The sequence below is a fragment of the Crocodylus siamensis genome, chromosome 10, assembly GCF_052110815.1.
Source record: "Crocodylus siamensis isolate JL-2025a chromosome 10, ASM5211081v1, whole genome shotgun sequence".
Taxonomy (NCBI): Eukaryota; Metazoa; Chordata; order Crocodylia; family Crocodylidae; genus Crocodylus; species Crocodylus siamensis.
The window spans coordinates 19,141,990-19,169,157 of NC_143404.1; the positions used below are offsets into that span (position 1 = coordinate 19,141,990).

The 27,168-nt window shown below is 52.2% G+C and overlaps 1 protein-coding gene across 4 annotated transcripts in view; it reads left to right on the forward strand.

Annotated features, from left to right (window-relative positions):
• The window catches only part of ABLIM3 (actin binding LIM protein family member 3), a 103,345-nt gene that overhangs the window by 66,631 nt on the left and 9,546 nt on the right, over positions 1 to 27,168 (forward strand). The window contains exons 6-18 of one of the 4 annotated variants that reach the window (XM_090064871.1): positions 1,084 to 1,210; positions 3,169 to 3,262; positions 11,489 to 11,576; positions 13,971 to 14,029; positions 14,943 to 15,014; positions 15,495 to 15,650; positions 18,123 to 18,152; positions 19,716 to 19,845; positions 20,858 to 20,956; positions 22,782 to 22,832; positions 25,266 to 25,400; positions 25,646 to 25,710; positions 26,434 to 26,581. In XM_090064871.1, coding sequence (XP_089920997.1) covers positions 1,084 to 1,210; positions 3,169 to 3,262; positions 11,489 to 11,576; positions 13,971 to 14,029; positions 14,943 to 15,014; positions 15,495 to 15,650; positions 18,123 to 18,152; positions 19,716 to 19,845; positions 20,858 to 20,956; positions 22,782 to 22,832; positions 25,266 to 25,400; positions 25,646 to 25,710; positions 26,434 to 26,581 — 1,254 coding nt within the window. The remainder of the gene's footprint in view (positions 1 to 1,083; positions 1,211 to 3,168; positions 3,263 to 11,488; positions 11,577 to 13,970; positions 14,030 to 14,942; positions 15,015 to 15,494; positions 15,651 to 18,122; positions 18,153 to 19,715; positions 19,846 to 20,857; positions 20,957 to 22,781; positions 22,833 to 25,265; positions 25,401 to 25,645; positions 25,711 to 26,433; positions 26,582 to 27,168) is intronic. The other 3 variants (XM_090064867.1, XM_090064868.1, XM_090064870.1) reach the window with 3 other exon arrangements.

Below are 27,168 nucleotides of genomic sequence, written 5' to 3' on the forward strand. Positions count from 1 at the left end.
ACCCCTCTGTCTTGGGCCAGGCTTGGGCATCTGCTGCTCTGTGCTGTAGGTTCATGGCATAGTCCCCATGCATTGTGCCCACATGTGGTCTGCATCCTGCATTCCTGGCCCAGCCACCCTGCTCTCCAAGGAGGAGAAGCCCAGCTCTACCTCAGCTCAGGCTGTGGAAGGCAAAACACAGGGACTAATTAGGGAATATGCTGATGAATCATATTCCCACTGGAAGGAAAATGCAGAATGTGTTGGGGTAAATGGATAACTCAGCTGAGGCCTCCCTTCTTGCACGCGCATGGAATTGTTTGAAGGGGTGTGTGTGTGTGTGTGTGTGTGCGTGTGTGTGAGAGAGAGATCGTGGAGTGTGTGCACATCTCCATGTTATCCTGTACACAGTGTCTGGAGGGGTGGGTATGTCACGTGTCTTTGATTCTCTCGTGCCCATGGGACTTTTCTTTACCTCCCTGTAACTGGGTTGTCTGTCCCCCTAAGAAGGGGCAGTCAGTCCTGTGAAAGGCATTCAGCTGTGGGCCTTCTAATAATGAGGTATTGTCCCATTAGGCTGAGAGAGAAGCCTGTGAAAGGATAGTCTGAGAGGAGGAAGCAAGCAGTGCCTGCAGCTACCTGCTAAAAGACAAGCCCAGGTGCTGTGCAGGGAGCCAAAAGCCAGAGTGCCCCTCTAGAGGGCCTGGGACAGGGCACAAGGGCTTTGTGTTGGCTTCTTTGATTTGTTTGCTACCTAGGGGCTATGGGGCTTCTAAGGACTGGCTGGGGTGCTCAAAAGAGAGCACAGCCCCCTGCCAAAGTGACAGACTAGGAATCCCGTGTACACTTCCCTGAAATTTTAGGCAAGTCGAGACACTGCCCCACTATTTGCCCCAGTGCGGGTGGAGTTTTTAATTCTTAGAGCACAGTGTCCTAGGTCTTACCGTAGGCAGAAGGAAGTGGCAGTGGGGCCTCCCTGGGAGACCATGAAGTTTGCTAACCCTTGGGATTTTCTCCTGAGTTTTCCAGGTCCTTCAGGTTGCTGAGCCCTTGCCTTGGAAGCTGTGGTGGTTTCATGCTCTCTCCTGTCCGTTGTCTCTCCAGACTGTGCGGGCTGCAAAGAGGAGATCAAGCAAGGTCAATCACTCCTGGCCCTGGAGAAGCAGTGGCACGTCAGCTGCTTCAAGTGCCAAACCTGCGGGATCATTCTGACCGGAGAGTACATCAGCAAGTGAGCACTGTGCCCCTCTACCCCTTGTTCCTCCCAAAATCACAGCCACTTGCTGGGAAGGGAGTGAGGCAGAGCAAGGCTGGGAAGGGCAAAGACTATTGCTGTAGGACTTGGGACTTGTGGGCTGTGTTGCCTGGTGCACGAAGGCCAATGGGTGGATACCACAGGCACAGATCTGATGCAGAAGCCCCTGTTCCAGAGGTGGATTCTGGGAAGGAACCAGCTGGTCACCTATTTCTGTACCACAGCTGGCTGGAGGGATGCAGGCAGGGCATGCTAGATGCATCTCTCGGGAGACTTGAGGAGGATCTAGCCATGCCTGTGAAGCAGATTGTGACAGCACTCCCCCCACTTGCTCCCCGCTGGAGGAACCACTGCTGACTGGTGAATACGTGTCATAGATGCTCCTTCTGGATGAAATGTCAGACCCAGCCAGGCAGGTGTCCTAGGCTTTGGGGTTGTCTATACATGTGCTTTGGGCTTCAGGAGGCAAGGGGGTGGGGTGCTTTAATTAGAGTGTCTCCACAGCTGCTCTAATTAAAGCATCTGGAGCATCATACATGTCAGTGTCCCCCTGCTGAAAAATGGTGCTGGGGGCTCTTTAGCTAAAGCTCATTCAAAGAGCTTTAGTTAAAGTGCCTCCACCACTCTTTTTCAGCATGGGGACACTGATACCCAAGACTCTGGAGTCTGCTGGAGCGTGGTAATTACCACGATTAATCGAGTCTGCTCTGATGCACTGTAATTACAGCAAGATGGAGCAGCCTCGATGTACTTGTATAGGCACCCTGGAATTGCCACATATGGGAAGGATTCCCATAGCTTGTGTGGGCTGTGTTGCACCAGGAGAGCTGGACCTCTGCCCTCAGGAGTTGTGGTACTGGGCACACGGCTGTAATGCTGGAGCTCTGACAGCCACGGGCTTGTTTGGTGTGGACCACCAACTGTATATCTAATTCTGAGGCCCAGAGCAAGTGGCAGGGAAAGGGTTTTTTTCTTGGCATGCCAGCTGGCTGCAGGGTTTCTGACTCAGGCCTTGGCTCATGAACACTCCCGCCTGCCGTCAGGCTTCCACAGTCCCCCTAGGGCACTACAGGCAGATTCAGCCACATTAGCAGACAAGAACAACTCTCTTGTGTCCTCAGTTCACTCCTTCTGCCCCAGTACATGGGCTTCAGCTGTCCCCAGGGCCTGGCCTGGCCCAGCCTGCTCTGCCCCTTGCTCTGAAGCTGATCAAGGGCCAGCAGCCCAAAACCTGGCTGTGAGCTTTGTAGTTATGACAAGTTGGAGACAGCAAGTCAGTATGGGGCCCTCAGACAGGGAGTCTGTGAGCAATGAATCCATGAGTCCCCTCCTGTGGGTAGGGCCCTGGCCTGGCTCCTGAGGTGGAGGAATCGGGCACTTGCCTTTCAGGAAAATGTGCCCTTCTCTCTGAGCTGCTCCCTTGCTGCTGGAGCAGAGTGGGGGAGCACTGAGGCATGAAGTTGAAGCCTGTCATGGAGTCCTTGCCCTGCCCCTGTGCAGAGTGAGCAATGCTGAGGAGCCTGAAGAAAATGAGCCAACCAGGCAAGAAGAGCCTAAAGGAGGAAGATTGGAGGACAGGGCCTTGGCGGGAAGGGTCTGGAAGAGCATGAGAACACCCTAAGGGAAAAGTTGGGGAATGGTGATGGGGGGTGGAAAAGCTGAGTGAGCAATGGAGAAGATGCGCTCTTGGCTTGCCACCCACCTGCCATGGGTCACTCATTCCCTCTCTTTCAGCAAGGGAACCGCTTTGCAAACATCTCAGTGGGCTAGTCAGTCTAATGAGGGCAGCATCTCAGCAGAAATGCATTGGAAAGCCAGTAGCATGCACAGGCTGGGGAGGGTGTGTGTCTTGGCTACCTTGCTTTGTGTCTTGGTTATTTCCTTCCTTTCTACTTTTCTCCCTCTCATGGGCTCTGTCTCCCTCCTCCCCACAGGGATGGCATTCCGTACTGCGAATCTGACTACCATGCCCAGTTTGGCATTAAGTGCGAGACTTGCGACCGGTACATCAGCGGCAGGGTCCTAGAGGTGAGTCAAGGCAGCTAGGGGGCTGCTCACTTCTTTCAAGTGACTGAGGAACAGGGTGAGTGAATCTCACCCACCAAAGAGCAAGCCAATCACTTGCTGTCAAGACCACCCCAGGGAGCCCTGGCTTAGGCTGAAGCTCTGGCCTGGCCCACTTTCATTGGCTTTTCCCTAAATCCCACCCTGTGCAATCTTTAGGTCCACCAGTCACAGGTGTGGGTGACACAAATGACAGACAGGCTATGTGATTAGGTCCATTGCAGTGCCCTGGGGCACTGAGCTCTTGGATCCTAGTCCTCGGCAAGATAAGCGTCCAAATGTGTTTTGAAGGCATTCAAAGTGGGTGCTTGAACAGACTGCCACCTGAGGCGGTTCAAGCACCCGCTTTGAACACCTTTAAAATCCATTTGGATGCTTATCTTTCTGGGATCCTATGATCCCTGCTGACTTCCTGCCCCTGGGGCAGGAGGCTGGACTTGATGATCCTCTGGGGTCCCTTCCAGCCCAAATGTCTATGAAATCTATGAAAGTCACTGCAGCGGTGGGGTGGTAATGGGCTTTTTCTTCCTGCAGTTTCCTTACGTATAAAACAGGGCTCTAGATATGCCTGAACTTAGCATCCAAAGTGCTAAAAAGACAGACTGAACAGGAAGTGGTTGGGAAGAGAAGCACTGTCATCTGGAATTGGAGTCCCTTCCTTCCCCTGGCTGTCATGGGACCAGAAGCAGAAGCATCGCCAGGAAGGCAGTATAAGTGGCTGAGGTGATAAGAGGCTGGGTGGGTAACCTGGCACTGCTACTGGGTCCAGAGGTTTCAGCATGCTTGATCATGTGCACATCTAGCAGGTAGGAGGTTGCTACTCAGAGCTGAGAGAGTTACTGTGTTAGCCCAAGTGGCAGGACTGGGAAAGTTCCCCTGTTTTTTTCCTTCCAGATGGCTGTTGTCTGCAGGCATGTGCAGGCAGGGGGTGTTACAGCTGCTCTGGACCTGTGCGGGTTCTTCAATAGCATCATAGCCATCCCTGTACTGTCTGAGCTCTGCAGATAGATGGACGGGTAGTTGGATGAACAGATGGACAGAAGCAGCATAGTATTTGTCTGCAAAGCGCGTTGCCCTGAACCTGGGCTAGAATTCAGTGCTATCCTCAAGGGAATCCACCTTCCCCAGTCTCTGCAAACTAGGTTCCTTGCTGGCATTAATTAGGGAACATCTCCTCTCCCAGGTACCACACGGATGCAACTCAGCTGCAGTGGTGTATTGTAACCATCGTAACCATCAATTACAGCACCTGCCCTCCTGGTGACACTATGACACTGGCACATTTCTCAGATGCTTTCCCCCAATACATTCACCTAAAGTGCTCCAGAGCCTGCCCACCCACCCTGTCTGTTGCCGTGGCAACAAATCCAACACGGCTGCTGGTCATGTGCTAGTAGAGGAAAGAAGCTGTGGTGCTCAGTCTGCAAGGAGCAATACCAGGGCCTGAGCCAAGCATCCTGCTAGCCACCCTCTTGGGAGGGTGGAATGAGCCAGCTGCAGGCACCCGGGGGAGTCAGGGAGTCAGGGAAAAGCTAGAGGTGCAGCAGCAGTGCATGTAAATGATGTGAGAGAGCCCAAGGTATCTGAGCAGTGCTACGTGGTTCTTCTAACAGGGATTCAGTAGGCCAAATTGTGCTGAAGTCTGGGTTTGATCCTTTGACAGATCCCTCCCCCACTTCCATGGGGATTTGGTGCAAGTACCACTCAACCACAGAAAGATCCCAGTGGCTCCTTTTTCTGTGCTCCCATTCCTTCTGTCACCCTAGCAAGCTGGCTGTGCAAAGCAGGAAAGGAGGGGGAGGCATCTCCAGGAAGGCGTTTGGGTCCCACCTGCCTGGCATGAACAGGACAGCACTGATCATGGAAGGGGATTTCAGTTGTTTGGATGCCTCAGGCCGACCTGCGCTAGAACACACTGGGCAGTGTACAGTGGTTAACGATCTCCTACCATTCTTCAGGTTGCACCGCTAGTGCAGAAGGCAAATCAAGGACTAGCTGGGATGAGACAAACACACAGTGACTAGGGCTGGGGCTGGACTGCCAAATCCACCCTCCTGTTTGGTAGCTTTGGACAAGCCCCTGTCCATCTACAGCTGGATTTCCTCATTCAGGTACCAATTGTGGCCTGCCACAATTTGAGCGCTTTGAGATGACAGCAGTTCCCAGCAGGACCGTGGTTAGTATTCCCTTGTGATAGGTATGACCATCGGATGCTGCCTGCATGGTCAGCCTACTAAATCCCCAAGTGGGAGGGAGTGTCTTGTGCACAGTTCTGGTGTTGGCAGCCTTGCACTTTCTGGTGTTTTTCCTTATGCCCCCATTTCTAGAGTCATGGGATTCTGGGATAATCTTGATTTCCAGTGATTTAACAAAAGCAGGTTTCTAGCCTTTGAACTTTCAGAAGAAACCCAGGAAGTATAACCCAAAAGCAACCGAAGGGCACAGAAGGCAAAGAGAAAAACCCCTACCCGAGAAGAAAAACATTGGGATCTTTAGGTAATTCTGGAGTGGTGTTCAGACACCATGGCCAATTTTAAACTATTCTTGTAATGTTTCTGGGTCCTGGTGTCTGAATGGGAAATGGAGCTGAGAGGACTGTAGGCTGGTCGACTCATTCCTGGGTACCTTCCTCTCACCAGGACTGAGCTGGAGGGAAAGGTTGTAGCCAGCATAGGACCATACATTACCTAGTTCACTGTCTTGCAAGGAGGGGGATCCATCATCTCTGGAGCCTGTTACCCAGATTCCTCAGAGAACCAGAGGCTGCCTTAACTTCCATCTTCTTAACGCCCATCCCAGGGGTTGTATTCCATGCTGCAGTTCCTCTCTACTCCCTCTTTAATGGCTACATTTGTTCCGTTACACCATGTCATCTATTAGTAACCAGTGCCACCTTTCACATCCACCTCTACCACAAGTCTATGCCTCAGCATCCCCACAGCATCCTTTTGTGCCCCACAGCAAGATGTGAAAACGAATCCTGTAATGTCATGCAGGTCTCTGAGTGTCAGCCATATGTCTCACTAGCTCAGATCTCAGTGGTGACACTGAGTCTAGGCAAGGGAATCTCCCTGTGCCAGAAAGCAAATGGGCTGGACATAAATCACTTGGGCTTTGAGCATGTCTGGGTAGACTTTGCATGTGACCTTCTTCCAGGTATTGAAATGGAGCTTGATGAACTGTGCAGTGAAGGCAGCAAAGGGAGGAAGGTGCCATGTACCCTATGGCATTATTGGCCTATCCCAGGGAACCAGCTCAGTCATGCTGTGGAATCTGACCCCAGCCCCCCAGCGATCCCGTGTCTCTTCGGAAGAGACTCGACCTGGCCATCTGGATAGGCAGTGGCAATCACACTAGGTTAAGGTGGACACTCAAGAGCCTATACTGAATTCCTCCCTGTGAAGCATTCAGCTTTTGCTGTCTTCTCTGACAAGGTTTGAAACAGAAGTCTCCTTTAAATAATTTTAGGTCTTAATGAGCTTTCTTATGCTATCCCATGAGCCTTTGGGTTTCCAAATGACTAGGAGTTGTGCAGTCAGCCTTGAATGATTAATGAGTCTTTAAGGGACCTCGGGTAATAATGAACAGGTCTCTTCACTCACAGCATCTCTCAGGCTTTTATGGGGGCTGTAATTTTAATCAATAACAAGCAAACAATGCTTGCATCTGGTTCTGAAGTGTAATTTCCTCTCCTTGAAGAGGAAAGGAGGCTTCTTTTTTCTGAGGGCAGTATTTCAGTGGAGATGGTTTGTATTGTGGGGTGCAGTGTAGGTACTCCCAGACAAATGACCTGCAGGTTTCCAGCCTTTGTCAGTCCTGTGATCCCACACAGCACAGCTGTCTCAATCCCAAACTGCATTCTCCTTTTCCGTTCCCATCTTGGGGTCTAACCCAGTTTGACCAGGGCATGTCCTCTTCTAGCCCACCCTGCCCCAGCTGTTCCAGCATGCATCTGTCCTTAAATGTGTCACTCTGTCATAGCAGTCCTACATTTCTCCTGTATAGTAGTAGCCAATGAGCCAGAATGTGGAAGGTTTTGAGCTATAGAAATCATCTATTACCTGAGAAGATCAGAACTCCAAACTCATCTCCTTTGTGACCTTCCCTGGCCTTGACAAAGAAGAGATTAGGTCATAATTTTCAAAGGGTGTCTGTAATTTTAGATGACTTCAGGCATCTGTCTCTCACCCTGTCCTCATCAAAAAGCTGGGAGACTGTGGTGTCGATGCCCACACGGTCAAATGGGTCGCCAACTGGTTGGAGGGCCGCACCCAGAGGGTGGTAGTGGATGGGTTCTTCTCGACCTGGAAGGACGTGGGCAGTGGGGTTCCGCAGGGCTCGGTCCTCGGGCCTGCACTGTTCAACATCTTCATCAGTGACTTGGATGAGGGGGTAGAAAGCACCCTGTTCAAGTTTGCTGATGACACTAAGATGTGGGGGGATGTGGGTGCACTAGAAGGGTGCAGTAGGCTACAAGCTGACCTTGACAGGTTGCAACGGTGGGCGGATGAGAATAAGATGGGGTTTAACACTGATAAGTGCAAGGTGTTGCACATGGGGAGGAAGAACCGGCACCACACTTACAGGTTGGGGAACTCTCCTCTTGCCAGCACGGAGACGGAAAAGGATCTTGGAGTCGTCATTGACTCCACGATGAACATGGGCCGGCAGTGTGGGGAGGCAGTCAAGAAGGCCAACCGTACCCTGTCATGCATCCACAGATGCATCTCGAGCAGGTCCAGGGAGGTGATCCTCCCCCTCTATGCGGCACTGGTCAGGCCGCAGCTGGAGTACTGCGTCCAGTTCTGGGCGCCACACTTCAAGAGGGACGTGGACAATATGGAAAGAGTTCAGAGGAGGGCCACTCGTATGATCAGGGGTCAGCAGGGCAGGCCTTATGAGGATAGGCTACGGGACCTGAACCTGTTTAGCCTCCACAAGAGAAGGCTAAGGGGGGACCTTGTGGCCTGCTACAAACTGGTCAGGGGGGATCAGCAGGTATTGGGGGAGTCCCTGTTCCCCCGTGTGCTGCCAGGAGTGACCAGGAATAACGGTCACAAACTGGCGGAGGGTAAGTTTAGATTAGATATTAGGAGGCGCTACTTCACAGTCAGGGTGGCTAGGGCCTGGAACCAGCTTCCAGGGGAAGTGGTGCAGGCTCCTAGCCTGGGGATTTTTAAAAGGAAGTTAGATGAGCACCTTGCCGGGGTCATCTGACCCCGGTGCTCTTTCCTGCTAAGGCAGGGGGTCGGACTAGATGATCTACCTAGGTCCCTTCCGACTCTAGCTACTATGAAACTATGAAACTATCTACAGATGGAAACACCTGAAATGACAGGCATTTGATCCCCTAATGTTTTCAAAGCCTGTAAAAATTCAGCTCCATTCAATGGGATTAGCTGCCTCATTTCCTCTGTGATGCCAGCTCTTTTGACACCACCACAGGGTCATCATCAAAGGATGGCCTATTATCAGCTGATGTCATACCTGTCTACCTGTAGATAATTACAGCCTGATCCTTCTACAGTCGAACTCCCTGGGCAAACTCCATGGGCTACAGGGATTAGCACTTTGAGGTCCAATCCCTGGTTGAAAATTGTCATTAGGAAATATTGAGGGAGTTGCTATGGTTGCTGATGTCTCAAATGATTTATTTACACCCTGGGTTGTGATCACTATCTAAAGCTCCATCATTGTGATCTGTTGTCATGGAGGGGGCATGGTGGAATAGCACTGCAGCAGCCAAAGGTGTGGTCAGCATGGTATGACCAGTGTTTAGATGGTGAGTACCTTGGCCTTCTTTGACTGTATTTCTTGCATCTGCACAGATGAATTATGCCCACCTCCCAACCTCCCATCATCCCCTGCAAAGTGCCTGGAGTAAACTGAGCTGTCTTTAGGGACAATGGGAAATGCAGCTCAAGCTGTAGGCAGATCCAAAGGGGTAGATTTGTGGTTTCAGAAGTGGGACAGGCTGAGAGCGTGTATAATCTGGGAACAACTGAAGAGATTGTTTCCAATTTGCAATATGCTTAAATGTGATATACTGACCACAAAATCCTTGTGGTGGAATCTCATCAGGGGCATACATTATCCTTGTTTTCTTAGGGATTGAACCAATTCCCACTGAAGTCAATGGAAAGTCTCACAAACTTCGATGAAAACTAGAGCAAGCTGTTAGTTCTTTTGCTTTGTGAGTGTGGGATCGTCCTCCCCAGTGAGTCCTACAAGTGGCTTTTCTACCTGTCTTTTTCTTTGGGAGTGAACGTGATATAGATAAGAAATGGATGCTCCATGTGCATTCGCACCCACTGAGCTCCATGGATTGCAGGCGGTGCGAACAGCAGCAGAGTGTGCTTCCCGTACATGGCTCTTGCCAACACTTACTGATCTTCCCCTGCTGAGGAGAGGTTGGTCTATGTGGCACACGGGTGAGTCTGTCATGCAGGGACAGCCAAGCAGTGCTGTATCACCCTCTGATTTCTTGCAGAGCAACTAGGAGTCATTGAGTGGGAACGCATTCCCAGGTAGGGCCATGGGCACACAAATGGGTTACATCAGGACAGCTTGTTTTGCCACAGGCTAAAAAAGATGCAAGCACATGATGCTGAAGTGATGTATCCCCACCCCAAACAGTAACAAATTTACCCCAGATGAATCACGGGCAATTTTCTCACGCTCTCAGATGCCTGCCTGTCAGTGCACAGCCTGCAGCTGCCCGGGTATGACGTGTTCTAGGCTTATGCCTCAAGCGTTGCTTCTCCCCTCAGGAGGCCATAGCCTAAGCCGGTGCCATGAAAAGCTCTGCGTGTGATTAGTAGTTCCCCATTCATAATCTCACTAGTCCTCTTCTTGATCCCCCCCTTGTAGCAAATGATTCCCTTTTCCCCTGGACTCTCCCAGGTTCAGACTGATACTGTATCCAAGTTAACTGTGCCCCTAGAAAATTGCAGACTCCTCCCCATCCTTCATTCCCTTAACAGCTTTAAATAATCCTTCACCCTCTTATATTATTATCATAAAATGTCCCTCAGGGGTTACGCACTGTACAGCACAGACCGGGTTTCAGTGCTGCCTGGAGCCAACTGCGGCCTGTGAGCTCCAGCGCCCAGAAAACGAGCCTGTAATTGAAATTCTAACAGACACATTGAGTGGAAACAAGCTACCAATTAAACCTATTATCTTTGTCAAAGGGCAAGGGGAACAGCCCAGCAGTGTGCCACTGGGGAAATAGCAGGTTGCTGCAGCTGAAGTTTGGGCACGGTCGGCACAGAAGGGGGCAGGAAAGTTTCTCTGGTGGAAGAGTCTTGAGAAATGAGGGCAGGGGAGAAATAATCAAGTGGGAATCACCTTGGCTTTCCTGTGGTAAGGGGGGCTGTGAAGTGAAGCCTTGGGTTCCCTCTGTACTGTGAGATGCCTGCTTGCTTTCAGAAGGTAGTCAAAATCCCAGGGTTGGTTTGCAAAATAGAAGCCTGTGGCTTTCGTTTGATAGGTCATAGCTGTGACCCCTTAGTGCAGCCCCCTTGGGGCTGGACAGGTGACAGATACAAGGAAGATACTTTGGGAAGTTGGACACACAAAACATCCCTGCAGCACCAAAGGAGTGCTATGTTGAGACACACTGGGAAAGATGGCTGCAGTGCTTAGGAAGCTCCACCAATCCCCACATGAAATCTCTGACCCCTCAAGGAAGCCCCTGGATCCCTCCCTACATGCGGTAGCTGAAGAATAAGTCATTACCAGTTACTCACTACACTTGCCAAAGTCAAGATTTGAAGTCTGGAGTGGCTAGTTAGTCGGATTTGAGCTTGCTGGCCCTGATTTTCTGCAGTCCTGTTTTGTGGATGGTCACTTCCTACAATGCCAAGCGAGTGCGGAAGGCTGCAGACTGGTTTGGCAATGGTGCACACTACCCGAGTACCTTATGAATGGGTTGATTGGAGGAAATGGGACCTGGGGCTCTGGTTCCCTTCATGCATCATGGTTAGGAGGATGATAGTTCCCAAACATCCCTGGGGCTAGGTCAACTTGTGTGGTCACTTGTCAAGGCCCTTTGCTCTACTTTGCCATTTCCTTCTTTCCTGTGAGAAGTGTGAAGGATACTGGGCAGCTCAGACCCAGGAGAACAGCAGAAAAAGCAGCTCAGCAATTTCTGCCCATTTAGATGCCTGATTTCTCTGCTTGTTGCAGGCAGGAGGGAAACATTACCACCCAACCTGTGCCAGATGTGTCCGCTGCCACCAGATGTTCACAGAAGGGGAGGAGATGTATCTCACAGGTATGGACATGCTGGCCATGAACACTGTCTCCGTGTGGCAATCTGCTGATCCCAGGGCATGTCAGGAGTGGGAGCACAACCATGTGCTAGGCTCCCCTGGCAGATGGTCACTGAAGCTGTGGTTTAAATATGCAGTGCAGGGAGGCAGGGAAGTCTCCTCACTCCATGAGTGGAGGAAACTGCAATGCCTGTGGTAACATAGGAAGTGCCCTATGCTGTGGCTATACCACTAGGCCCAGGCCCAGCTAATGGGTAGCTCAGGTGTGGATCATGCAGGTTGTTTGTGTTCATAATATGTCAGAGAATCTCCTGCCTGGATTTCTTCCCTGGAGATTAGACCTCTTCACCCCACAGACTGCTCAGTTATAGGCTATTGCTCCCTCCTCACTATGCCTGAAGTCCAGCAGTGCAGAGGTGCTGCTATCTCCAGGCACACAAGCAGTCTCCCAGTGACACTTGGCGGTTATCTCTTTAGACAAAATGTTGCTCCTGGTGAGGAAGGAGCAGCCTATCCAGGCCCAGGCAGAGCCCGTGCTCATCACCACTCTCCTCCACTTCCAGTTCAGTAAGCCAGCAAAAGCTGTGAGAACAGTAAGGACCTCTCAGAGACATTTTACTAGAGGAAATGTTATTCCTCTTGGCCAACTTCTTCCTTACTCAAAGTCATTTTCAGCAATGCCCTCACACACTGCATGTGAACCTCATGAGTGCTGCCAGGGTGCAGTAGACATACATACCAGGAATTCCCACCTATGGCTGAAGAACCACATCGTGTCTGTCCAGGAATGTCTGTGACATCCAGCAATGCAAAGCATTTCATAGAATGAGCCTGTGAGGGCAAGTCAGGAACAAAAAAGCCGCATTTCATAGAAAGGTAAGCTGAAGTACAGAGTGAATAAGCCTAATGGTCTCAAAAGTAACGGCCAGATTTGGGTTCCCAACTTCAGAAGCAAATGTGGACAATCAACACCCAGGATGTGCCCCATCTGTCTTAGTGGGTCTGTGACGGGGTTGGTGTCTGAACCCTGATGTCTCAGGCCCCACTCTAGATCCTTAACCAGAAAACTAACCTCCCTCTCTTTCCTGGTTGTACTGAGTATAGCCCTGAAGAGACTGAGGCTTTCATTATGGGTATTTGGGTTAGAAAGAAACAAATGAACAGGCCTTTGAAGGATCTCAGCCCTGCCTAGAGCTGCCTGTGGGGCTATTTCGAGCTCAGAGGGAGGGTTTGTTTTCTCTTTGCTAACCTGCAGTTGCCTGTTGCCCTGAGTCATTAATTACCGATGTGGATTCGCAGGGGTAATTGCAGGGCTGGGTGCCTCCCGCCCTCGCACCGCAGGATTCATGGCAGGAGCCCTCTGCTGGGGACTGACAGACTCCTCTGTGCGCTTAGCGCTGGGGCGTGGCTGTGCCATTAGTGTCACACTGAACTGTCAGCTGGCGTGGTCCTGGCAGAGGCCCTGTCACTTTGGTGGGGGAGGCAGAGGCGTGATCTAAGGGCTGTGCACCTGGCTGTCTCTCCCAGCATGTGGCCTGTGACAGCCCAGCGTCACTGCAGGGCACTGGGCCCACCAGGTGCCACCCAAAGGTGGGTGGAGGGAGGGCAGGGAAGGACAGGGGCTGGTTTTCTGGCTTTGACAGTTCACAGTTTATTCCCGGACTGGGAGGTGAGCATCAGAGGAGCTGCAAGGGGGATGTGCCCAAGCTGCATTCCCAGTTGATGCTCTGCTGCTCAGTTCCAGAGTGGGTGGGCATGGGTTTATGTTATGGGTGAGCTTTCAGCCACACAAGCCAAGGCATGAGTTCAAGAGTCTCTATTACTCCGGGAAGAGCAGACTGCAGCATGGCTGGCACTCCCACCTAGTGCAGGGAGCAGGCATGGTGACATACTGGGTACTGGGATTGGAGAGCTGCCTGTGATGCAGCAGACAAAATTCTTATTCAAAAGGCAGTCCCTTCTGGGAAGCCCCAGTGCAAGGTCTGGATGGTGCCTGGGTATAAGCCGCATTTACGTTGCAGGCCAGAGGAATTTGCTGGTCCCACGCTGGCCTCAAAGGCCCATTCTCACCATCATTCATTGTTGGGTGCTGACAGTGTGCCTGGCACTGCATGAGACACAGGCCTTGCCCCCCACAGCTTACAGGCTAAACAATGCATGACATGCAACTCAATGCTCCCAAGAACTAGCACAGCAGATCAGCACTAGGAGGGGCCCAGGGCTAGAACAGCAGGGCAGTTTAGGGCAAAACTGAGATGTGTGGAGGTTCAGGGCAAGGCTGCTGGTCAGGACTGAAGGGAGTGATGGGGGTAAGTCTGGCTCCAGCTGCTAGTGATAGTTAGGGCTGTCCCCTGGAGAGCTAGAAACTGCTGACCCTGTGCTGTGCTGGGTTTCAGGCTCTGAAGTGTGGCACCCCATCTGTAAACAGGCAGCAAGAGCAGAGAAGAAACTGAAGGTAAGTTGGAACATTAACAGTGCATGAAGGGGTATCTGTGAGAGGTGAGGGGGCAGCGGGGTACAGTGCAGGGTCACAGACAAATACCCCTGACACTGCCCTGGGGGGTCTAGCACATGTCTGGAGATGAGTTGTGAGGGTGGCATGCAAATCAAGAGCCACTCTTTGCACCAAACTTACCACAAGAGTCTGGTCCAAGTGTCAGCACACTCTCAGCCTCCTGCTTCCCATGGCAAGGGCACTCTGCAACCCAGTCATAACCTGCAGGATGCCCTGTCTTCCTTCAGAGACTCCATGTTGCAGCCACCATCCTTCTGCCCACAGGAAATCATTGACAGGCCTCCATTTGGAGGCCAGTGGTTGCTCCATAACTGTCTTCAGGAGGCACTGTTGAGAAGACTGAGATCCTCCCAGCAGAAAGCCCAGCCAGGCTCAGTGCTTTGGCAGGTTTTCATTTGAGTTTAGTATCTTGTTTATTGGTTCCCACTTTTTAAACAGTAAACACACAATGCAGAAATGCTCCAGGCCAGGGGTGCAGTCACCAGATGGTCCATCAAAGCTGTCTGCCCTCCTACCTTTCCAGACACAGGAAATCAGCCAGAACAGTCCCGCAGTTCCCCGCACTGTCAGTGACAGCTTCACAGTCGCATTCCAGGATATGACTGCAAAGTATAGTTCCAGTGTGTGTGTGTGTACGTGTGTGTGTGTGTGCGCGCGTGTGCACATGCATGCTCACAGAGACTTGGGAGTGCCCTCTTAGTGTCCTGTCATCAGATGTTGGGCAAAATTGACTCCATTGACTCCTTACCTCAAGAATGGCCTTGTCTCTTTGCCCTCTCCTGTCTTCGTGGTATGAGTGAAGGCCACAGATCACTTGACCTCTGATCTACTTTGTTCCTTCATGTTCACACAGCACAGAAGAACATCAGAAACCTCCATCTCACCCCCTGGTTCCAGTATTGGTTCCCCCAACAGAGTCATCTGCGTAAGTACAGGTCTGCTGGTGGAGAAAGAGCATGGTGACTATGCCCCCCTCCTCGAGTCTCTGGTGTGCTGGGGGAGTGGCATTATGCATGCCCTGGTGAGGGCAGATTAGATGTCTTTTCAGAACTGGGAGCAGAGTTCCCAGTTCCAGCCTGCAGTGCAAGGAGCACCCATGAGGTCAGGCCAGTCTTTGGGCTATGGGGAGCTCCTAGCCTCAGCAGGACCTCTGAAGACAAGAGTATTTCACAGCTGTTCACCACCATTACCCTTCCAGCCCCTTTCCTACTGGTGCCTCTTTTCTCTCCTGGGAGAACTTATGGCTTCTTGTGAAGACATCTCCTGACCTTCCCCCTTCGCTGTGGTTGCACACTGGTTCTTTTTGGTCTGTTAGCCTCACACTGTGTATTCCAGCCTCCCCCTTCTTCCTCCCTTTCTCCTTATCTTTCTCTCTGTCTCTGTCTCCATCTCTCCCTTTCCTCAGGCTAAAGTGGATAATGAGATCCTTAATTACAAAGACCTGGCAGCTCTTCCCAAGATTAAAGCCATCTACGAGGTGCAGCGTCCTGACCTCATTTCCTACGAGCCCTATCACAGATACACATCGGATGAGACGCTGGAGAGATATAGCTATGGGGAGGTACTGAGTCTCCGCATGCCCAAAGAGGGCCTCAGAGTCTAGCAAGGACTGAGGTGGTGGGGGACACAGATAAATGTGGTTCAGCAGATCTAAATCTGAAATAACTCTGCTGATTTTAATGGGGTCACTTCAGATTTATACCTAGTGAAAACAGAAGGATTTCACCTTGGATATCTCTGATGAGGATCTGTCATCTGGTAACTGGCCCAGATGGAACAACTTTGGTGACAACCTGTGCTACTGTGGCTCAGATGAAGGAAAGCCAGAAATCAGCTACAGCATCAGACAATTACAATCTGGATCAGCTATGGCTCTGGCTGAGCTGGGAGAAGCCATTTAGGATAAGCATAGATAGCACTTAGCAACTGACAGGGTGTGGAGAGGAAGGGCTCCCTGTAGGAATGACTTCTCCAGGGAATTTCTTCAGCTGCATCCCAGGGCATTTCAGGCCATGAAATGAGTGAAGGGAAGCCCTATAACCAGCCCCATCCCAGGATGGGGAATGGGCAGATCTCCAGCAGGGTCATTCTGTGCCTGGCTGAGCTCCTTATGCACCAATGGCACTGCTGAAAAGCTGGCTGTTAAGGAGCTGACACCTATTTTCCCTGCAGTTATTTTTCCCAAGGTGCCCAGTTCTAAATGAGAGAGAACAAGATGGCCAGGGACGGGGTAGGACAGCCAATATCTGCTGCTTCCTCTTCTGATGGGGAGAATGCAGATGGAGGGGCCTGGTGCCTGCCATGTCTGTGGGATCACTAGGAAGCACTTTATGGAGTGATGCTGAGGCAACACCTAGGATGGAGCAGCCCCTGCCTCACCTCCTGGTACAAGCTGGGGCTACTAGGCAATTTCACCCTTAGCTAAATGGGAAGGAGGGGAGAAAAGAGGACTTGACCAGGGTCCTGATCCTGTGTCCACAATTCCCACTAGGATCAGCAGGCACTGAGGGCAGGACTGGGCCCTTTGAGTTGGTTCTGGAAGTGGCCTTTGTAACTGCTACCCATAAATGCCCTGAAATCTCCCAGGTAGAGTGGAGTCACGGTTCCTCACATGCCAGTTGTCCAGCCTTGCTTTGTCCAGGCCCCTTAGTGGTCCATGACCTCAATGCCAACAGGGGAGCAGTGACTGTGCCTCGCAGCAGAGCTTCAGAGGCTCTTGCCAGGTCATGAGGGTTCAGTCTGCCTCCTCCTGGGCTCAGATCAAGGAACCAAGATGTAGCAGGCCTGATTCTTCTCTTACAGGTAAATCAAAGTGTATCCCAATGAAGGTGTCGACATTTGTCTGGCATAACATTGATATAGGCAAAGAGCGAATCAGGCCATTGACTGGGATAAGCACAAGACCTGGGAGACTAAGGGTAGACCCCAGCTGCCTTGCATCTCTGCCCCCTCGCTGGGGGCTGTCTGTCTGCTGTCCAGTAATGGTCAGTCTGTGAGCATAATAGACAGTGACCACTGCCTTGACACTTTCATTCTGTAGCTTGGCGCCCCGTGAGGATCTGTGGACTGGATCCACATGTGAGTGGAAATGATCCTCCCCTAAACAGAGAATGCCAAGTGCTGTGTGGGGATTGTGCTGCAGGCAGAGCTGGCCTGCAGTGGCCCAGACCTCCAATGCTTGGGGGCTGATCATGGAGACTGCAGCTGGAAGGTAGCACGGGAAGCTCCTCTAGGTCAGGTGCCTCTCCAGCCTGCTATGAAGAGCCCTGGAGGTTTTGGCATCTCCTGCCCTAGGTGTGTCTTGCTGCACATGCTTCCTCAGCTCCCAGGGAAGCACCTGTGAGGAGCCTTGTTAGTACCTCTGAGACCTCATAGAGCTTCTCAGGTTCAGTCCACTGTTCCCCTTTCTCACCCTCTGGGTGTTGCCCCTTACTGCACACCCCGTGGCTGTTACAACATCAGCCTTAACCTCAGGTTGAAACTGAATCCAGAGAAGTCCCCTTTGACCTTAGGTGCCAGTGTGGACAGAAACAGGACCCTCCTTGATGGAACATCATACTTGGAGCCTTGATGCAAGTGTGCAGCCCAGGGTACTCTGAACACAGAGGACTCCAGGAGGGGTTTGATCTGGGGGCTCCCTCTCCCCCTTGTTGTTCCCCTTTCCCAGGTGACTGGGGAGAAAGCATTTGCTTCATCGGTCTCCTCCACTGGGCATATCCCCTGGAGCAGTAACCAGGCAGGACCAGTGCTCCCCCTCTATTCTTTGAACCAGGCTGAGGTAGTGGGGTAGGCTGCTAGTTGTTTCCCATCAATGGAGCCATCTCTTCTACAAGCTCTGCTCAGTGCCTGACAGCTTTAATGAGACTGCGCTTCTGCTAAGTGGACTGTAACATGGAGAAAATGAACTGCTCTGTGATCCTGGCCAGTCATGTCTCCTGTTAATCATGTCCCATCTCTCTCCCTTTCTCTGCCTCCTGTCCTCTCTCCCTTGGGATCTGTCTCCTCTCCCTCCTGGGCCTCCTGGCACCTCCAGTCCCTTGGAACACTGTCTCCGTATTCTCAGGTAATTACACAGTGCTCCAGCGCCTCTCGGACTATGATGACAGGGTTTAAATAGATTTATAAATGGAGGCCTGACTGGACCAAGGTGACTCTTAGTGCCAACAGTGGGAGTTTAAATCAGTACAGCTGCTGGCTGAATGCCTTCTTGCTCTTTTCCTTGTAAGTCCCCAGAAGTCAATGCACTCACTGCAGAGTTGGATATGGCCTGCTTGAACTAGTTGGAACTATGTGGATGTAGTTTTGTGCAGGTAAAAATTTTAATGTCAACTGCACAGGCCTGTCTGCTCTGCCCGTGCATCATGGGTGGACTAGAGGAGAGTGGAGACATTGTCTCTCCTGCCCTTGTCCTTTGGAACATCATAGAGTATGTGTGTGCATTTGTACTAAGGGCCATCGGGTTGACAGAACATGCTTTGTGGCTGTGGTGTGTGGGACAGGCCAGAGCGGTAGCATAACTGAAGCGGGGGAGACAGGGCAGAAGCCCTGGGAACAGCCATTGCCACAGTGACTGCTGATCAGACCACTCTGATAGGCACAGCTGGAGCTGGTGCTGCTCTGGGTGCTGTGTGGCTGCCCTGGGCACAAAGCTGTGCTTCTCTCTCCTCTGAACCAGAATGGATGTTCTTGTAAACTTTATAGACAGCCATTAATCCCCTTGTTGCCTGGGATCACAGGTGACTGGACTCAGTGACCCAAAGGGTCCCTTACAGCCCTGTGTTGTCATTTCCACCAAGCAGTGATGGGCTCATCAGTTGAGTCTCAGAGTGACATTGATGAGCTCTGGAAAGAGCTGTGTCCAGCCTGCCCTAGCAGAAATGAAGGGGCCTTTTTGAGGAGAAGGAGGACCCCTTTTTTCATGGTATAAGAGGACTGAATGGGGAGCTCTTCAAACAGTTCAGCTGTGGAGGCCAGGGGAATCTGGTTGTTCCCAGAGGCTCCACTGCGGGCAGGCACAAGAATGCAGTGGAGCCATTGCTTTTGAGCTCCCAGCCTGCTGGGAGAGCAGCACTTCCATGGGCACAAGCTGAGCATGTATCTCCAAGTGCTGGATATCTGCTGCTTTGTACTATCCACCGCCCACTCAGCCCATATGTCTGTACTTAGTGCTGTTGCCAGCCACCCACACGTGCTGTGCACTAGGATCAGACCCCCCACAGCTTTCAGTTCCCAAAGACAGGCCTTGACCTAGCATGTTTAGAAGGGGCAGTGCTGCTGGGAAAGAGGGAATCGATACACAGCCAAGCAATTCCAACACATCCTCTGTCTGTTAGAGCGTATGTCTTTGGACACATGCCCTTGCCATGACATAGACTTTTTGCTCCCAGCTGAGATGAGAGGTGCCCTTGCTGCCAGGTACATGCATGACTGAAGGGATAGGAGGTATTCCCTTGGAGGAAAAGGAAGACTGTGAAGTGACCTGGTTCTCTCTCTGTCCCTATGCACATCCCCCTATACCCAATCAGCCCTTTAGGAGACACTAAACACCATCATTGTCCTGCTTCTGCTGTGTTTTAGCCCTAGGACCCTGCAGGCCTGTTATTCACCTCTTCTTTTGCTCTTCTAGGACATCTATGAAAGTATTGACATACGGCAGAGACGAGCTTCCAGCCCAGGCTACATTGACTCCCCTACCTACAGCCGCCAGGGCATGTCCCCCACCATCCCACGGTCCCCATTTCACTACTACCGCTCAGGTAAGGACACCAAAGGCACCACTACATTCAGGTCATCCCTTCTGCCCCTGGCAGAGACCAGCACAACACCAGTCACAAGGACACATGGGCCTCTCCCTGTGGCCTCCACAAACTCAGCACATCCCTTTGCCAGCAGTATGGGTTCCATTGGCAAGCCTGACTGTGCACAGAGATGAGTTAAAGTCAGGATGTTAGGGCCATGGGGTGACTCGTTTCCCTTGAGATGCTTATGCACAGCACAGGTCAGCTAATTCTTCTCTGGTGAGAGGCAAAGGGGCAGACTAAGGGAGCTTCATTTTGTTTCAAGAAGGAGCTTGTTCAAAGCTTCTCCCTATCTCCATGGAAAAACCAAGAGGAAAGCTCCATGACAGAGATGAGGGGTGGAAGGAAAATTGTTTCCTCTGTTTGTATCTTGAGCAGTGCTGGGTGTTTCGGAATGCATGGGCTGCAAGTGAACTCCCCACACATGCATGCATGCACATACATGCATGCGCAAAGACGCACACGCACACGCACGCACACACACACACACACACACACAGCCTGGGCCTAGCTTGTTGGGGGTGAGGAACTGGAGTGCAGTTGGGCAGTATCCCCTGAATGCTGGGGATGGGCAGGTAAACCCAAAGCCAGGGAGTCTAGCAAAACCTCAGCCCTACAGCTTCCCAATTTATCACTCAGCAGGGTCCTGCCCCTTCAATAAGCCCTTTGCACAGCCTTTACTGCAGGGCAGAAGACTCTGCCTTTGCTCAAGAAGGACAAAGACCTTAGGCAGGGTTTGGTTCCCCTGGAATGGGGCCAGGCCAGGCCCATAAACAGTGGGCACCTGTGGATTCGCCTCTGCCTCCCTGAGTTCTCCCTTCATGATGGTGCATAGAAAACCTTCACTTCCACCACAGCCATTGGCTCACTGGCGGTTTGCTGCTTTCTAACACAGCTGCATTTAACACCACTTTTCTTCTGCCTCCTGTTCTCTCGGTCACTGCCGCTTCCTCCGCTCCGTACTTTCCAGGCACAGAGAGTGGGCGCAGCTCCCCCTACTATAGCCAGTTAGATGTGAGGTCTTCTACTCCAACCTCTTACCAAGCTCCCAAGCATTTCCACATTCCAGGTAGGCTCTGGAGCCCCCCCGGCCTGTGGGAAGCCCCGTGTCTGTGGCATGCCTGCATGTGCTGTATGTGTGTCTCGCATGAATAGCGCCACTACCTACCTCGAGCCGGTAAGCGATAGGACACATCCCCTGGGCGAGGCCATCCATAAACCAGACCTGCAGCATTCCCTTCACTTCCCTGCAAGTCCCCACTCACTCACTCCCCCTGCTCTCCACAAAGCCAAGTTCCCTACAAGGATCCTGCCCCCTCCACTGCCATCCCTCTTGCCCTTCCTCCCTTGAGGATCACAAGGCAAAGCTTGTCTGAGGGGCTTTTCTACATTCATTCTTTACACACAATGTATTTTATACTCCCCCTAGGGCCCGCTGCTCCCTTCCCCCAGAGTCTTCTGGGCTTGCCCGATGGCTACTTCCCTCCACAAGGGACTCCAGGGGGCCACCAGGTAAGGCCCACTGCCCTCCCCCCATCTATGCACAGCCTTTGGGGGGCTGGAAGGAAACGGGCACCCATCCCCCCTCCAGACACAGGGAGTAGGAGGAAGGGATGCCTATCCTCTCCCCACTGCAGCCACCATGACAGGCTGAACCATTTCTCAAGTCCCTGTAAAGCCAACCCACTACAATGAGCTTTAGAGGCCTCTGACCTACTCTTCCCTTCCTCTTCCTCCTCTCTCCTCCCCAGCCCTTGACGGTACTTTTGGGATTGGCTGGATCCATGCTCCAAACGTTTGTAGGGTCTAAGCTTGGAACACAAGCTCCTGACTTGGCACCTGGCTTTTATCTCCAGGGCAGCCCCTCGTGGTAACACTCTGGGACCAAGGTCCCCCAGACTTTGATGTCTATCTTTAAAGCAGTCAGCCACACACACAGGCCTGGTAGAAGTATGGTGGGTCTGGATTAGAGCTGCTGCCCCACAGCCACTTTCTCTGGCTTTACCCACAGCCGCAGATGATGCCAGTTATCAATTATACAGACACACGCGGGATTCCAGGCTCCCTGCAGCAGCCTTGCCTGGCCCCATCCCCATCCTGCTACCCCTCAAGCACAGTAGTGTGCTGGAGCTCTGGACCGCTTGCTGATGTCTTTTATGGATGGCCCCCTCCCTGCTCTGCCAGCTGGTGGCTAGGCCCAGCTCTGGGGCGGTAGCTGTAGGCACAGTCTCCAAGCAGCTTCCTTCTCCTGGCTTGCTTTTTTCTTTCTGGCTGAAAGAGGCTTTGGCTGGTTTTGTTCTGCTCTCTGGTGGCTTGTGGATGATTCTTCTGAGCTCCATCTCCCCTGAGACAGTGTTCCACTCCTGAAAACCCAGCAGTAACAGCCCAGTCTGTGAGGCTGACAGACAGGGAGGGACCACCAGACATGGTCTACATGTGCCCCCTTCCCTTCTCCCAGACAAGTTTGGGAAGCCCCAATGCCAAGAGACACAAGGAGAAGCATCTGCCATCCCAACAGTGCATGTTACCACCGAGCATGCTTGCTGCATGTCCTCACATGCACACGCACACACTCTACTTCTCTTCCATTGGGTTTTCTATAGTGCCCATCACCATAGCATCTAGGCACGTAGCTTCCAAAGCAGGCTTGAGGCCTTTTCTCTCCATCTCAAAACCCCACCTGGCACTTGGTCCAGCTCCCTGGAACTTGAGTGCATTGTTTTACTTAAAGATCCATGGTCATGAACAATACCAAATACAACAAATGAGCAACATGGGATTTGCTTCTCCTGCCTCACGACCTCAGCCTCCTGCAAACTTGCACTGAGCTCACCCTCCTTTCTCTGTTTTCTCTTCCTCTCTCTTTTTTGTTCTCTTTCTTCTTCTTCCGCCAGCTGCTGGAGAGAGTAACATCTACCGGAAACCTCCCATCTATAAGCGACACGGTATCGTGTGGGGACTGTGGTGGGGTGGTTGCCAGTGGCTCAGTAGTCCTGGTGTCTGGAGAGCAGGGCTGAAAGGAGGGGCCAGATGTTGCCTTCTGACCCCTTGCTGGGAACAAGCAGTAGCTGCAGGGGCTTTGATGGGGTTACTACAGATTATGCCTGCCTGGGAGTGAGATTTGATTAGTTCAGGAAAACAGGGAATTGGACCGTGTGAGTACCTTATGGGCAGGGACCTGAAGAGCAAGTAGCAGAAAGAAAGGCTGGAGGCACTAGGAGGGTCATGGCTGCATTTTCTAGTGGGGCTTTTGACCTCAGAGCTGGGGCTTCCCATCCTCAGGAGTAGGACTTTAGAGCTGAGGTCAAGGCTGAGATCAAGATCAGCAAAGAGGCAGGTCCCAAGGTGGGTGGAGGATCCCAAGGATTGCTGCACCTGCTGTTCACTTTAGGGCAGCAGGATTCAGCCCCCACCACACAGTCATCCCAAGGACGGAGACTTGTCACTAGGGCTCAGAGCTCGCCCAAGGTGGGAAGGCTGGAGGTCAGGAGCGAGGGATGGCATCACAGCAGTGGGGTGAGAAGGGAACAGTGAAGATGTGAGGAGGCTGCAAGCCAAGAAAGTGGAGGGCAGTGACAGCAGAGGGCAGGGAGGCCTGGGACAGCAGGAGGCTGCAGGCCTAGGACAGTAAAAGACACTGAGCAGTAGGGACACTACCATAATTTAGCTGGATGGATGGAACTGAAAAGGGAATCGAGCTTTCACATGAACATTTAGGGACCAAACTCAGACTGTCCCCTGCAGACATCACAGACTGGACAAGAGCCAATACTCAAGACGCAGGTGTCAGGGCTGGCCTGTGGGTAGGTGTGTGAAGGGTCACTGGGGAAGTGCCTGGGTGTGGGAGGGGGATGTCACAGGCCAGGTGCTGGTGGAGGAGGGCTCCTTCTACATCCCCAGTTTGTTTCCATTTGCTGAGGTGCAGCAGCTTTCCTTGTGCATCAGTAACCCCGTGTCTCCTTCTCTCTCCCTTGAATCTCCTCTCTCCTGTCCACCTTGCTCCCCTACTGCCCCTGCTGACTGTCTGCGCCCCCTGCACTGTAAGTAGCTGCCTTTGCTGCCTTCTCTGTGGCTGCCATGGTTAGTTACCGAAGGGGTCTGCTTGCTCTTAGCTGTCTCAGATGCAGGGGGTTGGCTTGGGCACCATCTCCCTGGGTTCATCATAGGCCAAGCCTGGCGGGGGGCACATGCTGCCCTCATGCACTCACTGGGGATGAGAGAACAGGCCACCGTTTTGTTTTCTTAACAGCACAGCAGAAGCCTCAAAGATTTGGCCAACTGGCCTGAAGCCAACTGAGGGGGCCTGTACCCTGGCATGCACGCCGGCCCCAGAGCCACCGCAAACTATAGCTTTGCAGCGTGGGAGCAGGGTGCTAGCAAGAGACAGTGATAGCAAGCATGGGGCTCATGTTCTGGCTCCTCTCCCTGGCGCACACACCCTCGCAGCTCCAATGGCCAACGCAGGCAACTCACCACATCCACTTCCCCCATCCCTATAGATTATGCCTTCTGGGATCATGCTCCCTCCTCAGTCCTTTCCCTCATGGGCATCTGCTCATGCTGCCATATCCCTAAGGTCCTCTCTTCTGGTGATGGCCAGGGCACTGGACTTGATGGCCCAAGAGGACCTATCTAGTCCTTTGTTGCTCTGTATTCCCGAAGCATCTCCCTTCAGCCTCAGTGGGTGGAGTACACATTACAGATTAAGCAAAAATCAGGAGAGGGCACAAGCCAACACCGTTGTGGACTCTGGACTGGGATTTCTGCTTCCCCTTGCTGCTATAAGGTTGGTGGCAGGCAGAGGCAGAGCCTTCAGACCTAGAGAGCTCCTGCTCCAGTCCATTCTGCACAGAGCCACCGTGAGCATGGCTCAGGGTTCAAGGAGCCAGCAGGTTTTGTTCTTTCACCTCTCAGTGCCCAGTGCTGAGTTGTGTCTCTTTGTGCCTCTGGTGTAAAATAAGCTGATGGGGGATGTGAGGTCCCACCAGCTAGTGTCTAGTCTGGGTAGGCTTTTGTCTATGCACTAATGAGGAAGGGCTGGGAAGCCACTGGGCAGAGAGGGGAGGATGTGCCAGAGTCCTGTCTAGTAATTAACTCAGATGGGTGTGAGGAGGGCCAGGTGGAGTGGGACCCACCAGACTTGCCCTACTCACAGCTCTGCCCTGGTGCCCTCTGGTTTGGGGAATGATATCAGCCCCCACTTCTTCAGGAGCAGTTTGTGCTTCATATCATGCTGTTGCTGCTGTTTGTCTCCCAATAGAAGCTCACCTAGCAGTGGTCTGGGGGTAGGAGGGGACTGCCTATCTTCCTGGGAGGGCTGTGGTGACTCCAGGACTCAGGCTTCCCTCTAAGCTGCACTGTACCTGTTGCCCTTGCAGACCACCCGCCTGCAGCCACGAAAAGCAAAACCAGTGAAGACATTGCACAGTCCTCCAAATACAGCCCTGCCTACTCTCCAGACCCCTACTACCATTCAGAGTCAGAGTACTGGTCTTTCCAGAGCTCCCCCAAAGGTAATGCCACCTCCTGGGGCCCAAGTCAAAGGTGCAGCCAAAACCATTGACAGTCCAATAATAACCTCAGCAGAGGTCATTTCCTGGGAGGGGATGGGCAATGACTGCAGAGCGATGACGCTGAGCATGGCCCTGCCCTCAGTGCCATAATCTTGGGGTGACTACCATTTATTTCCAGACTTGGGACCTGTTTGTATGCAACCATCCTCGTGCCACATCTGATTCTTCCCTGTGCCTTCTTGCAGTGCCCCGAGCCCGGAGGTTCTCATCAGGAGGAGAAGAGGATGGGTATGACCGGGGGATGCACAAGGTGAGCCAGGGTCTCCATCACTTTCACCCCATCCTTTGGCATCTTCTCTCAGTGCCCTCAGCCAAAGGAGGGGAGAGGCCTGCTGGCTGTTAGAAACCATTTTAAGTCACATACCTTGCCCAGAATCATGGCAGAGGCAGGCTGACTCCATCCAGCATCTCATTCAGTGATTGTTACAATGTGGTGCCTTCCTTTGTCAAATGGGTGGGGACTGTTCCCATCCACACCCTGCAAGAAGGGATTTCTGCTGGACTCCAGGCATTCCAGGCTTGGGATCACTCTCTGGATGCTTTCCAGCCCTCCATGTTCTTTCCCTTTCCTGGTGCAGGGACTGGCAGATGTAGTGAACTTGGATAAGGTACCCCACCTCTGAAATGTACCTGGAGAGGGAAACTGACCCTGCCATAGAGAACAGGCATTGCTTGGGGAATGGAGGAACCAATTTCACTCACCATAAAACACCAAGAGCTCCTCAATTTTGCAGTGTGTGTGTCACATTGGAAGGGACAACCATATAGACTTGCAGGTCTCAGGGCAGAACCAGTCAATTCCAGTGCTGGTGGCATTGTGCATTTTCACTGGGAGATGATGTGTGACCATCATCTGTGATGCTGCCGGTGCTAACTGAGGGAAGCTGATTTGGGGTGAGGAAAGCAGCTGTTGCTGCCACCTTTCTGCCCCACATAAAGCTTCTTCCTTTCCTTCTGTCTTTCTGGTGCCTAGATCCAGAGTGGCATTGGCAGGCTGATCCTGAAGGAGGAGATGAAGGCACGATCCAACTCTTACGCTGATCCTTGGACGCCGCCCCGCAGCTCAGCCAGCAGCAGAGAAGCCCTCCATACAGCTGGTTATGAGAGCTCTCTGAACGGCTGTAAGGAGTGCCATGACCGTGGTGCTAGTGGGGGAGGGAGAGGGGCTTTCCAGCTCTCACCAGGCAAAATGTCTGTGGCTCATAATTTGTTGGGAATTCACTGACCTTTGGAGTAGGGGAGGAGATACAGATTGCTTCAGGGGCCAGGTCTGCCTGGGCTGTATCAGATCCAGCAGTGTAAGAGAGGAAGGATCACTGGCAGTCCAAGAATCCTTCCCACAGAGGTCTTCTCTGTGGCCTCCACGTGAAATGAGCTGGTGAGTCTCATATCAAATCACTGGCTTTCCCACCTTCTCCTCTATTCTGATTGGCATTTCATTGCGTCTGTGTTCCCAGAAGGTGGAGAACCCATGAGGTGACCAGGCGTCATGTCATATTGAATCCATAATGATTTCTGTGAGTTAGAAACCCCTCCCTGAGAAACATAAAGACAAATGTATGTTCAAGATGCTAGGCATTTTTGAGTTTCCATGGGAACCCCTCCACTTTGTGTCTGTGACTGTTACACACATCTGTTCAGGCCATAGCATCTCCCAGAACTCCCTAATAGCTCAAAAGGTTTTTGCATTAACCTTTGATGGCCCAGA